At 38.4% G+C, this 14,997-nt stretch overlaps 1 protein-coding gene and 1 long non-coding RNA gene across 7 annotated transcripts in view; one reads left to right on the top strand and one right to left on the bottom strand.

Annotated features, from left to right (window-relative positions):
• Window positions 1–14,997, bottom strand: part of LOC140121389 (uncharacterized) — a 308,199-nt gene that overhangs the window by 166,086 nt on the left and 127,116 nt on the right. The window lies entirely within an intron of this gene.
• Window positions 1–14,997, top strand: part of VIT (vitrin) — a 103,809-nt gene that overhangs the window by 48,422 nt on the left and 40,390 nt on the right. For all 5 annotated transcript variants that reach the window (XM_072140888.1, XM_072140890.1, XM_072140889.1 and 2 more), the window contains exons 2-3: window positions 13,426–13,477; window positions 14,103–14,159. In XM_072140888.1, the coding sequence (XP_071996989.1) occupies window positions 13,444–13,477; window positions 14,103–14,159 (91 nt within the window). In that variant the 5' untranslated portion in view covers window positions 13,426–13,443. The remainder of the gene's footprint in view (window positions 1–13,425; window positions 13,478–14,102; window positions 14,160–14,997) is intronic.

The following is a 14,997-nucleotide window of genomic DNA, read 5'->3' as shown; positions in this document are numbered from 1 at the left end:
TGTATATATGCAGTATCTGTGATGTGTATATGGTGTCTGTATACACTGTATGTGAGTATGTTGCATATGACACTGTATGTATGTGTTTATGCACATGAGTGTATTTATATGTGATTGTAACTCACATGTGTGAGTATACTAATATGTATTTTTTTTAAGTGGGAAGGGGGGCCCCATGCAGTAGCCTGCTAGGGGGCCCTGTCTCTCCTAGTTACACCACTGGTCCACATATACCACCCAAAGCTTTCTTTTCATTTTACAGCAGCTCCTTCCATTCCAAAAGTTAACTTTAGGTACCTTAACTTGAGGCTGAAGTGCCTTGCTCCTCAGGTATCTGGCAAAGGTGCGGGTGGCAAGTTTGGGCATAGCCCTACATAGCATAGCAGTTATTTCAGGTAGGTAAATCAAGGTGATTTATCCCCTTTAATAGGGCTCTATGTGTACTGATGAGCAAAACTTTTGACTTTCAGGCTCCATATTACCATCTTCTACAGCTTTGAATGTTAGACTACTGTCATTTTATAAATAATCATCTTTAGAAATACATATATGAAAAAGCATTAAAAATCCAGCAGCACCAAAGCAATAGCAAAAAAAATCTTTTTGGGTGCAAACCCCCAAAAAACTGGTCTTGACACACCAGGGTTAATCTCATTGCAGGAGTTGGTGTAATATTATATACATACACAGATGTGTAATGCAGCCTGCCAGTACATCTAAAAATGTATAACTAAGGTAATATTGTTACCTCAGTGACTTGCAGGAGATACAAGGGCAGCTGTCCTGGGAAAATAACTAAACGTGTTCATCTACAGTGAGAGTGCAAACAGCACTTTACCTATGTAATTGCCTAAACCTCATTCATCTCAGTATTTATAGATTTCTACAGCAGCTCTGACTTTGCATGTCAACGGCTTAACAAGTATTGGCTTTTTATTGCATCGTTCACACAGCAGTGTTAGTTCTGCAAACAGCCACAAGTGTTAGAATGACATTCACCATCATCTATCAAGACTCAACAGTTCTCAATGAAAGCCTTTCCTTTCAAGATGTTGTATGCGGAACAAGTCATTTTTATTGTGCCATCAGAGGTCAAGGGGCAAATCAGAAATATATACTGACAGCTCACTCTCTAACTAGAAAACCACATACTAAACCTGAGAGCCACATATGGCTTTTTTACTCCTGGATGCAAATCTTTATTATTATTTTCACCTTTTATTGCTGTAACCCTCGTACATATTTGCATATTAGTTTTTTATTAGTACAGTTTAAAGAGCAGTAAGTTTTATTTTCTGCAAAAATGTTGTGCTTCCTAGTGGTACCATTTAATGTTTCCTCTAATATAGTTAGACACTGGGAACAAAATCACAGATGCTGTGAAATAAGCAAAAATTAATAACAGTAGCACCATTTTTTCAAGGCCTTTGTTTTATGTGTTTTACAGATGTGGCACATCTCTTAATCTTTTGGAATAATATTATAAAAACTTTTTTAAAACTTTTTTTTTAACGTTTTGTAGTTTGGTGTACAGGGCAGTGTAATGTTTTGTAGAACCAGCTGATGTTTGCATTGATACTTTTGGGAGCTTTAGGACCTTTTGAATATTTATTTATAATTTATATCTATGGATAAATGGGAAAAAAGGTTAATATTTGAACATATTTCTCTACGGCATTCATCAGATGGGAAAATTATTATCATTCATTTTTACTACACTTAATCTTAGCTGACATTTTGGGATGTGGGGATACCCAAAGTGTTCATGATTTTGTGTTTTTGTAATTTGTACAATAAATTTATGTACTGTCCTTTTCAAACCAGTAAGAAAAAGGCCGGCTTTGTTGTAATGTTTATTGGCACCATGTAATATTCTGTACCATTTACTCGAATTGCAGTGATATTGGAAAAATAGTAATGTGCCATTTTTGTATAAGTATTTTGGCACATTTTACAGGCCAAATTATTTTATCATACTTTTGATTTAGTTTCAACAAAATTTAATTGAAGGAAACAGAATGGTGCCTTACAATAGGTCATAGCAAAACACATACCCCTCACAGTAGGAATTCACAGAGTTTGGTATGATACATAGCCAGCTACTGTATCAATCAAAAAAAAAAGAGAAAATGGAGTGGGGGAGAAGGGGGGGGTCACAGGGGGCTTGAAAACCTGAAAATGGGATTAGTAAAAGATCAGTATAGTTGTATAGATAGTATAGATAACCGGAGTAGCCATGTATACAGATATGCCATGTGAGATAACTAAAGGTTATTAGGGAGATAGAGCTAGAGCCCTCTCAAAGGTTGTTGTATCAAACTTTTTATTTATACCAATTGAGGGAATGTAGGCCGATTTGGTTACGTTATATTCCATTTAGATGTTTTTTTTTACTATTTTGATATTCGCTGTACACAAGATAATTTTCAAAGTTTATTATTTCAGATGTTTAAAGGCACAGCAGAACCTAATGGCGCACATTTACTAAGAACAGTGCATAGTGTCGCCTGTGTATAATGCAGAGTGCGCAAGATTCCGGATTTGTGCGGTACATTCTTAATGAATCTGGTGCCCTGCTCCATAGTGCACCACCTTAAACATTGGGGCGTGCAACACAATTCTGTCAGACTTTGCATGTTAAATCTGGCGCACAGTCCGACTAAGGACCAGTGCAGAAATTTGTGGCGCATGAAGAATTGTGCAGCCGCACCACAAAGTGTTGTGTGCGCCACAATTGTTTCACGTGCGCCAGAAATGTGGCTTAGACACAGTCTTAAATACCTCTGCAAGCAGTTTGCACTGAAAACAATGTGCAAAGTCTGACAGAAAGCTAGTGCAAGGGCCAATATTGGGAAAATATTTTTATATGTAAAAAAAAGGTTTAAAAAATGTTACCTTTCTTATGTTTTGGGGTTGGTTTCCCTTTTTTTTTAGCATACATATGAAAATGTGGATCTCTGTATAATAGATTAATGGACATAATTCTTGAATTTATATTTAATTTCTCTACAACATACTTCTGACAGATTATAATCCTTGAGGTGGTGCTAGACCCTATAGTGCTGTTTTGCATGGGCTAAACATGTCACGAGTTTCTAGCCTCTCAACAAACTTGTATCTATCAGTAGTTCGGTGTGTGTGTACAGGAGAAGTAACACGGTCTCTGGTCATTGGGTAAGTAATAATCCTGCTCCCATCTATGCCATGATGAAGAGGTTGCTGTTGCTCTGTGGTAAACCACCAACCACCGCTTGCTTAGAGCTACTAAGTAATCTGATATATTAGGGGACTTTTGTCTTGTTGCTAGTAGGACACATTGTCAGCAATTTTGGAGTGAAAAAAAGATTAAGAGGGAGGATGATATGAGCCAAAATCATAAAGTGGTTGTCTGAGATTGTTATTGTAATGCTTCCTGAGGCCCAAACAAACAGGGTACACTTGCCTAAACTATTGTATGCCTTCAGTTACCATTGGTCTTTTCTTGTATATAGAGGCGCAGCAGTGACATTAGGCACATGCTCACTACAGCCAACAGGCCGAAGCCACAGGCTATATCTATACAGGGCTGTCAATGTGATGTCACCGCTGAGTGCAGTGCCTCTGTATGTATGTCATTGATGGGAGGCACTGGGCTGCACCAGAGAGAGGTTTGTTCTTTTCATAAGCCCAAAGTAACATTTGTACTAGGCAACCCCTTTAAGCATTTGGCCACTATTGACTCCAGATATGTAGCTTTGATTAATGTGCAGCTTTTTAGTTGTTGTCAAGCATGAATTATACAGATTTTGCATGTCAAAACACTATGAGTTGGCCCCATAGAGCCAGGGAAGCATAATATAAAATCCTTTTCTACATTATTGTCTTATAATACCTCATGTCTTCTAAAGTATTTATTTATATAGAAATAATGTTTAATTACACCGACTATGATATGTCTTTGAAAATCAACAATAAATTGTTAGGATTATATGGGCCAACATTCCAGGAATATATTAAAATATCATTTACAAGATAAATTAGATCTAGAGCCCTTGGAGACAAGGTAAAGTGGGCACACCCACATTGCTCCAGTAGATACTTTGATGTTAGCAGCTTCTGGAACGCAGCAAAGTCACATTATATGACAGATTGACAGTTTAATACCTAAAAGATTGGTATGACAAAGCACTGAATTAATGCACTGGCACAAATCCATGTTCATTATACATATCACAAATCCTATAGACTTGTAAAGGGATTGTATTTCTTAACTAAGATTAATAACCTGGTCCCTAGATTGTACCAATAGTTAATAGGTCTTCTGCAAGGAAGCTGCACGTGGCAAATGTCTCACGTTTAAATTAGAATGGTAGAAAAACCACATAAATAAACTTAAAAAAACAGTAACCCTTGAAATGCATGTTAAAAGTACTTTAGATACATATGTCTATAGTATTTATCAGTCTATAAAATGTTCTTTAGAGATCTTACCGGCTGCTCTACTCTTCAATACTATAACTCTCCCACTTTGACTCTAGTTTCAATGCCTTCATAGGTGAGGTTTCCAAAAATAAATTAGCTACTACAGATTTGCTATGTAACACTAGTTCACACTGTTATTTGCCAGTAGGATTCTGACATGTTTGTACAATGTATGGCACAGACGTATCCTATACAGTGGGATACATTGCCTGGGGAGCCCTCTTCCTGAATGTGGTGGAGGAGCTGCTGTCAATGAATGGGGTGTTCCCAAAGTGATGTCACTGTGATACTCCTTCCTCGGACCCACTGTCCTATTATGAACAGTGTCAACACCGGATCCTCCATTCTGCCGAGACACGCATGCACTTGGCAAGGCTGTGAGGAGGCATGCAATATGGTGCCCCATAGAAATCTATTGCCTCCGATGAGCACACGTCGCACAGCCGGAGGCTGCAGGATGAAAAGACGTAGCCTGCTTTGTTTTTCCATCCTGCGTTTTTTGACAAGCAGGAGGTATGGTGGCCAGATGGAGGCAACAACTCCTCTTTTTACAACTCCCACTATTTATCAATTTATATGCTAAGCATATATGTCAGCAACATATATGCATAGTGTATACACATAACGTGATGTCAACCCAGAAATATAATGCATAACTCTATTTTATGTTAAACATATTTTTAGGAATATTCTAGATGCTAGGCTCATTCTATAGGTATTTTCTATGCATCAGTTGCCAAATTTACATCACATGGCTTGTTCCTATCATGGAGCATGCATTTAATAATAATAATTCTTTATTTATATAGCGCACACAGATTACACAGTTCTGCACAGAGCTTGTCAAATCAGTCTCTGTCCCCAAGGGGCTCACACAAGCTAACCAACCTACCAGAATGTCATTGGAGTGTGGAGGAAACCGGAGAACCCGGAGGAGACCAACACAAACACGGAGAGAACATACAAACTCTTTGCAAATGTTGACCTGGATGGGACTTGAACCCAGGACCCCAGTGATGCAAGGCTGTACTGCTAACCACTGCGCCTCCATGCGTATAAAGCTCTCCACAAACCCCTTGGAGCATATTTTATACGTTTAGATTCTAGATACAAGTGTAAAACATTATACACAAGTTTATTTAGTACATAATTCTAAAAGCATTTTAAGCACATAGTTTATACGGTTGAAAAAAGACACATGTCCATCAAGTTCAACCGAGGCATGGAAGGGATTGGATGAGAAAGAGATTTATGAGGAAAAATTCTATATAACATAACCATCAATGTTAGTTAGGTGTAAAAAGGCATCTAGACCCTTCTTGAAGCTCTCTGCTGTCCCTACTGTGACCAGCGCCTGAGGCAGGCTATTCCACAGATTCTGAAGATTTTAGACAGTGGCACAGCAATACAGAACTGAGTTCTTTAAGCACTCTGGAGTGTAACCCATCTGGTTCAGGAGCCTTGTACACATTGATTTTATTGAGCTTAGAGTGGATCATGTCTACATTCAGCCAGTCTAGTATATTACAGGATGCATGGCCCGCACTGGCACCACCCACGTCAGAAGTTCTTTCTTCTATCGTGTAAACAGAGCTAAAAAACCCATTAAGTATCTCCGCCTTCTCTTGGTCTCCAGTCACCAATGCCCCATTTTCAGAATAAAGGGGTCCAACCTGCTCTGAAATTAGCCTTCTTAAAATTCAATGTTTTCGATTTTCCCACCTGTTTTTGCTTTTTACTGTTTAAGAGGAAAATAATTATGTTACGATCGCTGTAAGGGTTTCCCGAGCACTGACATTTTGGACAATCTCCACATTGTTAGAAATCACAAGGTCCAACAATGCATCACCTCTAGTGGGATCTTCTACAAGCTGCACCATAAAATTATCTTGCACAAAGTTGATAAAATGTCTCCCCTTCACAGATGAAGAAGAGCCCTGACCCCAATTTATATTTGGAAAGTTAAAGTCTCCCATTATTACTACTGCCCCCTCCTGTGAAGCTGACTCCATCTGTTTATATAGGTGACCCTCTATTTCCTCAGAGATGTTAGCGGGTCTATACATTACACGAAAAATAATTTTCTCAAAGCTCTCCTGGCTTTGACTCTCCACCCGCAAAGTTTCACCTTCCTCACACTCTTCTGAGACCACGGTCTCATTCATAATCACTTTTATGTCTCTTCTGACATACAGACATACACCACCTCCTCTCTTATTTGCCTTGTCTTTCCGAAAGAGTGTAAAACCTTGAATATTAACACCCCAATCATGTGATGCATCGAGCCATGTCTCTGCTACACCAATAACATCTCACTGTTCCTCTAATACCAGAGCCTCAAGCTCACCCATTTTGCCTGTGATACATCTGGAATTTGTGAACATACACTTTAATTTTCCACAGTCATTTATTTGATTTATAGTAATTTTACTGGCACATATATCCTCACTATTGTTTTGTAACTTGTGGATCCCCTTACTGCATTATTCCTCCATACATCCCCACTTCAATAACCACCAACATAACCTCTGACCTGTCTACCCCTTTTGTGTCTTCCTTTTACTCCTCCCCCGATCCTAGTTTAAATAATCCAGCACCCATGCTAGGATATTCTCCAGCTTGTACCCCAATGAAAAATCAGCCCAGTGCTCTAGGAACCCAAATTCCTCTGCTCTACACCAGGATCTGAGCCATGCATTTAACTCCCTGAGCTCCCGCTGTCTGTCTCTGTAGCACAGCGAATACTACCAGAGAATACTACCTTAGAGGTCCTTCCCTTAAGCTTTGAACCTAATTTTCTAAAACTATTCTTCAGGCACCTCCACTTACCATCTATTTTGTCATTGATACCAACATGGACCACGACAGCTGGGTCATCCCCAGCCCTTCCCAATTATCCACCCTTTCCACCACATGCCAAACCCTATGACAAGGGAGACAGCAAACCATTTGGTTGAGGTGGTCTTGGTGACAAATTATTCTATCCGTCTTCCTGATTCCCCTACAACCACTAGCTGCCTTGGCTTACCTACACTCCCATCCCCCCTACTACTAGCTGATCTGCTCCCCCGGCTTTTAGGGAGAGCAGGATCCACTAGGGCTGCCATTTCTGACACTAACCTCATTACATCATTGCACAATTTTGCTCGGATGTTCAGAGTCAGAATTACCTTCCTTTTCTTTGACCCCTTTCTACCCCCTCTATTTACAGTAAACCAGCTCTCCACCCTCCACTTCTATCCCGCTTATTGCTTGCTCAGTGAGCAGCATACTCCTCTCAAGATTGTCGATTGCTCACAGACCTGCAATATCTTCCTCCAGATCTCTAACTCGAGCTTCTAGGAGAAAAATATGGGCACATCTGTCACAGCGGTATTCACCCTGGAATTTTGCTAGCCATATCCTAATTACAAAACTGAGTAGTGTATAAATCTGATTACTTACAGTTATGTAGACTCCTCTTTTTAAAACTGCTTGTTTGAACTCCACTTATGTTCACAAGCCACTTAGAAAACAAAATGAGCAAGCTCAAAACTGAGTTGCTAGACCTTGATTTATCAGGTGTGATCACTAATCCTTCCTCCTTAGCAGACCAGGCAAAGAAAGGAAAAAAAATATTTTAAAATTGTGACACTAAGAAAATTGCTTTATTACTACTTATCTACTCAATCTCCCAAACCACAGATTCACTCTTAGCACACCCAAAATCTGCCTGTTTTAACTCCTCTTATGTTCACAGGGACTTAGAAACACAAGCAAAAAGGAGCACTATGGAAACCATATATGAAGGCCTTGAAACACAATAGTAATAAAATAATGTACACTAAAAAAGTGGATGTCAATCATTTGGTGCTGGGTAACCAGCTAACCATGTGTATGGGGGCAGTGACTTTGGAGTTAGTTCCTAATGCCTTTACCCCCCTGCAGAAGCGGCCATGGGAGTTGCTTTCCTGGGCTCCCACTCACCGCAGAAGCGGACTTTGCTTCATTGAGCATGGTGCAGACTGAAAGCAGGTGATGTGTGTCAGGGCAAAGACTTTGCAATTTAATAAGTAGTTCAGCAAATGTTGTTGTAGGGATGCTCCTTCCTCAAACCAGCTGCCACAAATGAAAACTTCATAAGATGAAAGAAAGATAGGAAGAAGCAGATCATTATTACATGTGGTGCCCCCTCTTTATTTGCCCAAATATGTGGGAAACTTTAGAATTTACTGAGCCACCACTACTAAATGGAACAAAAACTGTGAAGTTAATTACAGTATAATGTTTATCACTATTAATGCCAAGCACGTGAACTTAATATGTTAATAAGTCCATGTTCCTTGTATTAATTGCCCCTATTATATTTTTCACATTAACCCCAGTATGCCTCAGGGCTCACTCATACAGCTGTATACGGTCCATGAAATACAGACACTGTGGTGGGTCTCCCGTCTTCCTTTACAGTCCCTAGAGATCTGTGTCATCATAACAGTGTATGTGTTGTTACTAGCAGCCTGACTGTGAAATATGTGTTTAAATTCCAGGATTGTAGCTAAACTTGGAGCACTGTAACTGGGAGGGCTGTGGTGTGAGATGTTACACGAAAGTCAGAATTCTGTCTATATTTACAGGAATTCTGTCATCAAAATCAATCATGGTAATCCATGGGGCATTTACTGTGGTAATCTCCTTATATTTGTTAGAAAACTAATAGAGAATTTTAAAATGATGATACAGGGCCAGAAGGGCCACTGAAGGTGTCACTGAAGCCCCTCCGTTCTGCAGCTTCACAGGCTGTTAGGTTGTCACAATTTGACATGCTCTGAGCAGCGCTGCATAATCTGTAGGCGCTATAAAATAAAGAATTATTATTATTATTATCGTGTCATCCTCCCCCTCTGCTCCCTCAGTACTTCACCCCTCCCTGTGTCTGATGTAATTTCACGCAGTGGGAGGGGATCGAGTGCTCCTTCACAGTGTAACAGCATCTGCAGCATGGAGGGGCTCTGGTAACACCCGAAGGAGCCCTTCATGCTCATTAGGAAGATGTTAAAAGTGGATTTTAGAAGGTAGGAGGCTATGGATATCAAATATAAGACCATTACTACCATAACAGTGTCAGTATCTATGAGTGTCCCTAGCTTGATTTTGATGGTAGAATAAGCCAATTGCTACCAAAAAAACTTCTATACAGTCAGTCTACCATTAGGTAAAGTAGCCAGAATGAATTTTTTTTTATCAAAATATGGTTAGTGAAATTTTTAAAAATATTTCTCAAAAAAAATCTGTAAAATTTGTATAACACTAAAATCGTTTAAAAAGTAGTCTATTTTCTTATGTCACAATCCCTTTAAACTGGACATAACTCTGGATCCTGCACGCCAAGTTGTGTCTTTGGGATTGATGACTTACCTGTTTTCATTGCTAATTGCAATCTATATGAACTTTTACTTTTCTACATCATATAGTTTAACAAGAACCATCTTGTCCTACACCTAGGATGTATGGATCCATGAAGTATACAATAACCTGCTCACATATAAGAGGCAGGGGCACCTTGACAAGTTCATGTAAATTTGGGTAGATTCCTTTGATCAGGAGCCCTTGACTAGTTCTCTATACGACCTGTACCCCTTGTATACACCATCTTCTATATTCAGTTATACTATGCAGTCTGTGTTTTGATTATTTCATAGGTTTTGGTTTACCTTGTCTGGTTCCTCTGTTTATAACATTATTTTATTGCAATATTTTTATTATAGAGATATCTGGTGGATTCTAACTCTGCCTGACTAGTGTATTATTGCATAGGCCTTTGTATAACCTGTAAAATGTATCCATTCTGTAGTTAATACGCTTGCTAAATGTGTAATGGATATGAAGATTTGGGATGTCATATATCTTTAGCCTGAAGGATTGTACAGGTTTGGGTGTAACAAATGATTTATTCCCGGCTGTACTTACTTGTTAGCTACACCTGTGGTTATAAAATTACTGGGTCATGGAAGGGCAGTTAAATTCTTTGCACATTATAATCAGTATAATACAGACAGTGGCGTAACTAGGAGAGGCAGGGCCCCCTTTCAAACTACTGCATGGGGCCCCCCTTCCCATTTAAAAAATATACATATTAGTATACTCACACATGCGAGTTACAATCACATATAAATACACTCAAGTGCATATACACATACATACAGTGCCATATGCAACATACTCACATACAGTGTATACAGACACCATATACACATCACAGATACTGCATATATATATATCACAGTATATGTTATATACATGTTATGCTGGACATGTGCAGTACAATATAAATATAATGGTGCGCATCCTCCATTCTTTATTGTGTCAGGTCGGATGACGGGGCCCCCTGACACTGTGGGCCCCATAGCGGCTGCTACCGCTGTAGTTACGCCCCTGAATACAGAGTATATCCACCGTACTATGGTAGGACCTTGCAGATATGATCAATAAGGAGTCCATACCCAGGATAATAGCACACAACACAGAATAACCTCTAATGGGCCCAGGCTATTACACTATACTATACAGAAGCCCAAAGAGGTTGCTGAAGGGGTAAGAACTACACTCCGACACTAAATCCTTCCCATATTATAAAATATTGTATGACTTCTGTTCAGCAACACTGTATTTTTATGCTATCCCAAAATAACAAGTTATATTCACAATGTCTGAGTTTCTGGCGTTTCTCAGAATACACTTCAATGTGTATTTTTAATTACCAGCCACACCGTGAAATGTGATATAATGAAAGGTTTACTCTCCCTCTAAAGCAAAACATAGTTTAGACGACATTTTTGTGGGAGCCTCACAATATACCCTTATGCAATGAAAAAATAGCTGTTATATAAAATAACTGCTGGTTTTCCTCTGGTATGTCCGGCCAGGATTTAGAAATGCGTTTGTTTGCTATACTATAAACAGACACAGGAATAAACTAAGGATTACTGTACTGTACTGAGTATTATAGTAGTTACTGTATGTCATTTTTGAAACTTATACAGCACTTATAAGTAGCGTATAGTATAAGATGTACAACTTTTTGATATAGTTGACATTTTATATCCTTGACATTGTATGTAATCCATGGTTATGACTGATACAGATGTAGTGTTGATTCAAAGGGTTTTCCATATCTAAAAAAGGTTCCTGCCATGGCCATCATAAAGTAAAAATATAGGAAAACTTTGCTTATAGCAACTACAAAGAGCATAGTTTACATTTGTGAATCTGTTGTGAATTAAAGATGTGCTATGATTGGTTTCTAATATCAAAGACACATTTTCTTTCTTTTGGACAGTTTTCTCAGTTTCCTATATGATAAATGGCCATAGAAATCCCTTTTAAAGGGAATTTGTCACACGCTTTTACACCACTAAACTACCAGCCCTTTAAGAAAGGGTATAAATTATACATTCAAGAATTCACTCTTTGTGTATCAATAACAAAATCATCCATCCAGAGCTATATGCAAATGAGCTAAAAAGTGTCACTTTTATCTAAGATGAGTTACTGTGATTTGAAAGATGAGATGCTTATATTTTACTATAAAATCAAAAGCATGATTCTTGGTACTATAGAGCCCAAGAAATGGGTAAGGAGATTCAGGCTCCGGCTTTTGCGTCAACATGACACATCAAAGGTTTTCTCAATAGTTTTTCATCTCATTTGCATATGCACTTTGGAGAAATTTATTGGTAAAAAGGGGAGATCTCACATAAAAGAGGGAATTCCAAAAGAATATTTAACATTCTATATGAGGCTGCTGGTGGTTTAGTGGGGTACAAGCTGGTGACAGATTCCCTTTAGAGGAACTCTCCAGTTAAAGCTGATCATTTAGTTATACCTTGTGCAGGGCCGGAAAGGAGGCGCATGACTCTAGATACTAACAGGGTTCTAGGAATACAATGAAAATGAGTCAAGCTCCTCTCTTTAGGCCCTGCGCCATGCATTATTCAGTGAGTTACCTTTGACTGAAGTGTTCCTTTAAATCTTGAAAACATTTATAATTAGTCATGCAGATATATTACAGTGACTCATGCTAGAATCACCTACTGGTTTATTTTTCACTGGAATACTCCTGCACATTGATGCATCCTGTGCCACATGTAGGACAAGTTAGAAAAAGTGCCAAAACACATATATAGGCATGGCATTTGTTCCACTTTTTCAGTGCTAAAATAGAATTGTACTACATCTAGCATAGTATTTACACCCTGTGGTCCTTAAAAATAGTTTTTAATATTCAAGCCACTCCTACCTAGGGCTCAGCTCCTAGACTGAACAGGATTGGTTGCTATCGGCCACTAACACAGTTTTATTAAGAAATAAGAAATGGAAATACATGGTATAATCAACATCTTTACAATATTCCATTATATAATGAATACTGTGTTCTCTTACTAGAGGTATGGTAGCATCAGGTGCATGTAAAAATCAAGTAGATAAACCAAATATCTTACATAGTCTAAACGGTACAAGACTGCTGAAGCCAAATACTGTCCTCTCCAGGGTTTACTTTGCAAATAAGTCATCTCTTAGACATAATTAACATGAAGGGGAACATTTGTGCCCATCCTATATTTGCATAGCACCAAAATATTTTGCAGTATCCTACAAAGCCTGTATTCATAATGACAGGTAAAGAGCTTACAGTCTGATTCCCCCACCACAGACAGGAACTCACTTTCCAGGCAATTGCTTGACCTGCCAGTTATATTTCTGGACTGTGGGAAATCCATGTGAACAAACAGTAGACATGAAAAATATCAGAAAAGTGGTGTCATTTTTAGAGGCAACCACTTGGCCATCAACATTCTCGTCAATATTTTGCAATTGAATGTTTTGACTCTGTTTACTACTGTATATGTTTGTATAAGAATATTTTAAATATATGACTTGCTTTATAGGAAAACTTGTTTTAATCTAAATTAAATTGTTTCTTTTTAGATATTTCCTTTTCGTCCTATGATGAAGTTAAAGGTTACTGCAGGTCTGATAGGTGAGTCTTATGTCAATTTCACAATTATTAGTTAATAGTTAATTATTGGGACATTTTTATTACTGAAATATAAATATATATATATATATTTGTGGCTACACCTCCCTCAATCTGCATGGATTCAAATTCATTGCAGGCTGCTCAGTTCTATTCACTGTAAAATCTAAATATTCATGAAGTTTAACACATGATTTTCTATTTAAATCTTATTAATAAAACAAGCTACTAAGGCTATATTCACATGAATAGCACGGCATGAATAGCCCAGGAAAGGAGGCTGCTCAGCCCGCCCCTCTCCATAGCGATGTATCGTGCATGGCGCCATATTCCGGGGAAAGATAGGACATGTGCGGCACCGTACTGCTCCTGTACGGCGGCGTGCACCCATTGCCGCCTATGGGGACGTATATATGGCCAATGAATATACGCCCCACATATGGTCTTCTGAGTGTAGCCTAATTCTAAAAGTAATTTATAAGGATATTTTTGCCATTAATGAATTACAATTAAACATGGGGCCATCATAAGACCCTCAGATATTCAGATGGGACAGTCCAACCTGTACACAAGTTCCTAGATACTGAACTAAATAATAGTGACTTCCATTTTTGTTCTTTTCTTGCAGTTTTGATTCTGACTTGTACATGCATAACTTCCAAAAAGAACAGAAAGAATAAGCAACGTATGTAATTCTTTTTCTAAAAAGCTACAGTGCCACCTTGTGGTGTTATTGATGTGGAGCAAATGTATTTCTTTCCAGAGTTTAGTGACGCTGTTTAATATCCCAGGCTCAGTCCAATAGCAACTGATTAGCTAAATGAATTGATCTGATAAACACAATCCCTAACCATCATCTGCCCTATCACTATATAAATGAACCCTTTATCCCAGTAGATATTAAGATATTCGGTCTAATTTTTGCTGCACAAACACTGAATTAGATTTAAGAAGACTATTCAGCTTAAAGTATGTAGTCATAATGGGAAGTATTAAGCTTTTTTATGTTGAACATGCAAACTAATATACCAGCAGCACGTTATAGAGCAAGAATTGCTGACCATATTGATATATATTGGGGCAGATTTATCAAGCAGTCTGAAAGTCAGAATATTTCTAGTTGCCCATGGAAACCAATCACAGCTCCCCTTTAAAATATTCATGAGCACTGGTAAAATGAAAGCTGAGCTGTGATTGGTTGCCATGGGCAACTGGAAATATTCTGACTTTCAGACTGATTGATAAATCTGCTCCAATATGTCCTACCTGCAGGCAATCTGTTATAAAGCTGTGGGAGATAAGCAGATTCATGTAATGTCCCATCAGCAGGCAAAATATTTCAGAGCAAGATGAGTTGAGAAAATGATAAATAGTTTATGGTAAAGCTTTAGTATAAACTAAAATGTAATGATTGAAATAACTGCTCCTTTTATGCCTTTTATGGAGGGCCCACTGGCACATATCTTATGCATGTATTTTCATTTGAAGTTGGCCCAGACTGATATATTCTATATATTGATTAC

The sequence above is a fragment of the Engystomops pustulosus genome, chromosome 3, assembly GCF_040894005.1.
Source record: "Engystomops pustulosus chromosome 3, aEngPut4.maternal, whole genome shotgun sequence".
NCBI classification, from domain to species: domain Eukaryota; kingdom Metazoa; phylum Chordata; class Amphibia; order Anura; family Leptodactylidae; genus Engystomops; species Engystomops pustulosus.
The sequence above is the reverse complement of the archived record's forward strand: the minus strand, read 5'-3'. Positions and strand labels throughout refer to the sequence as shown.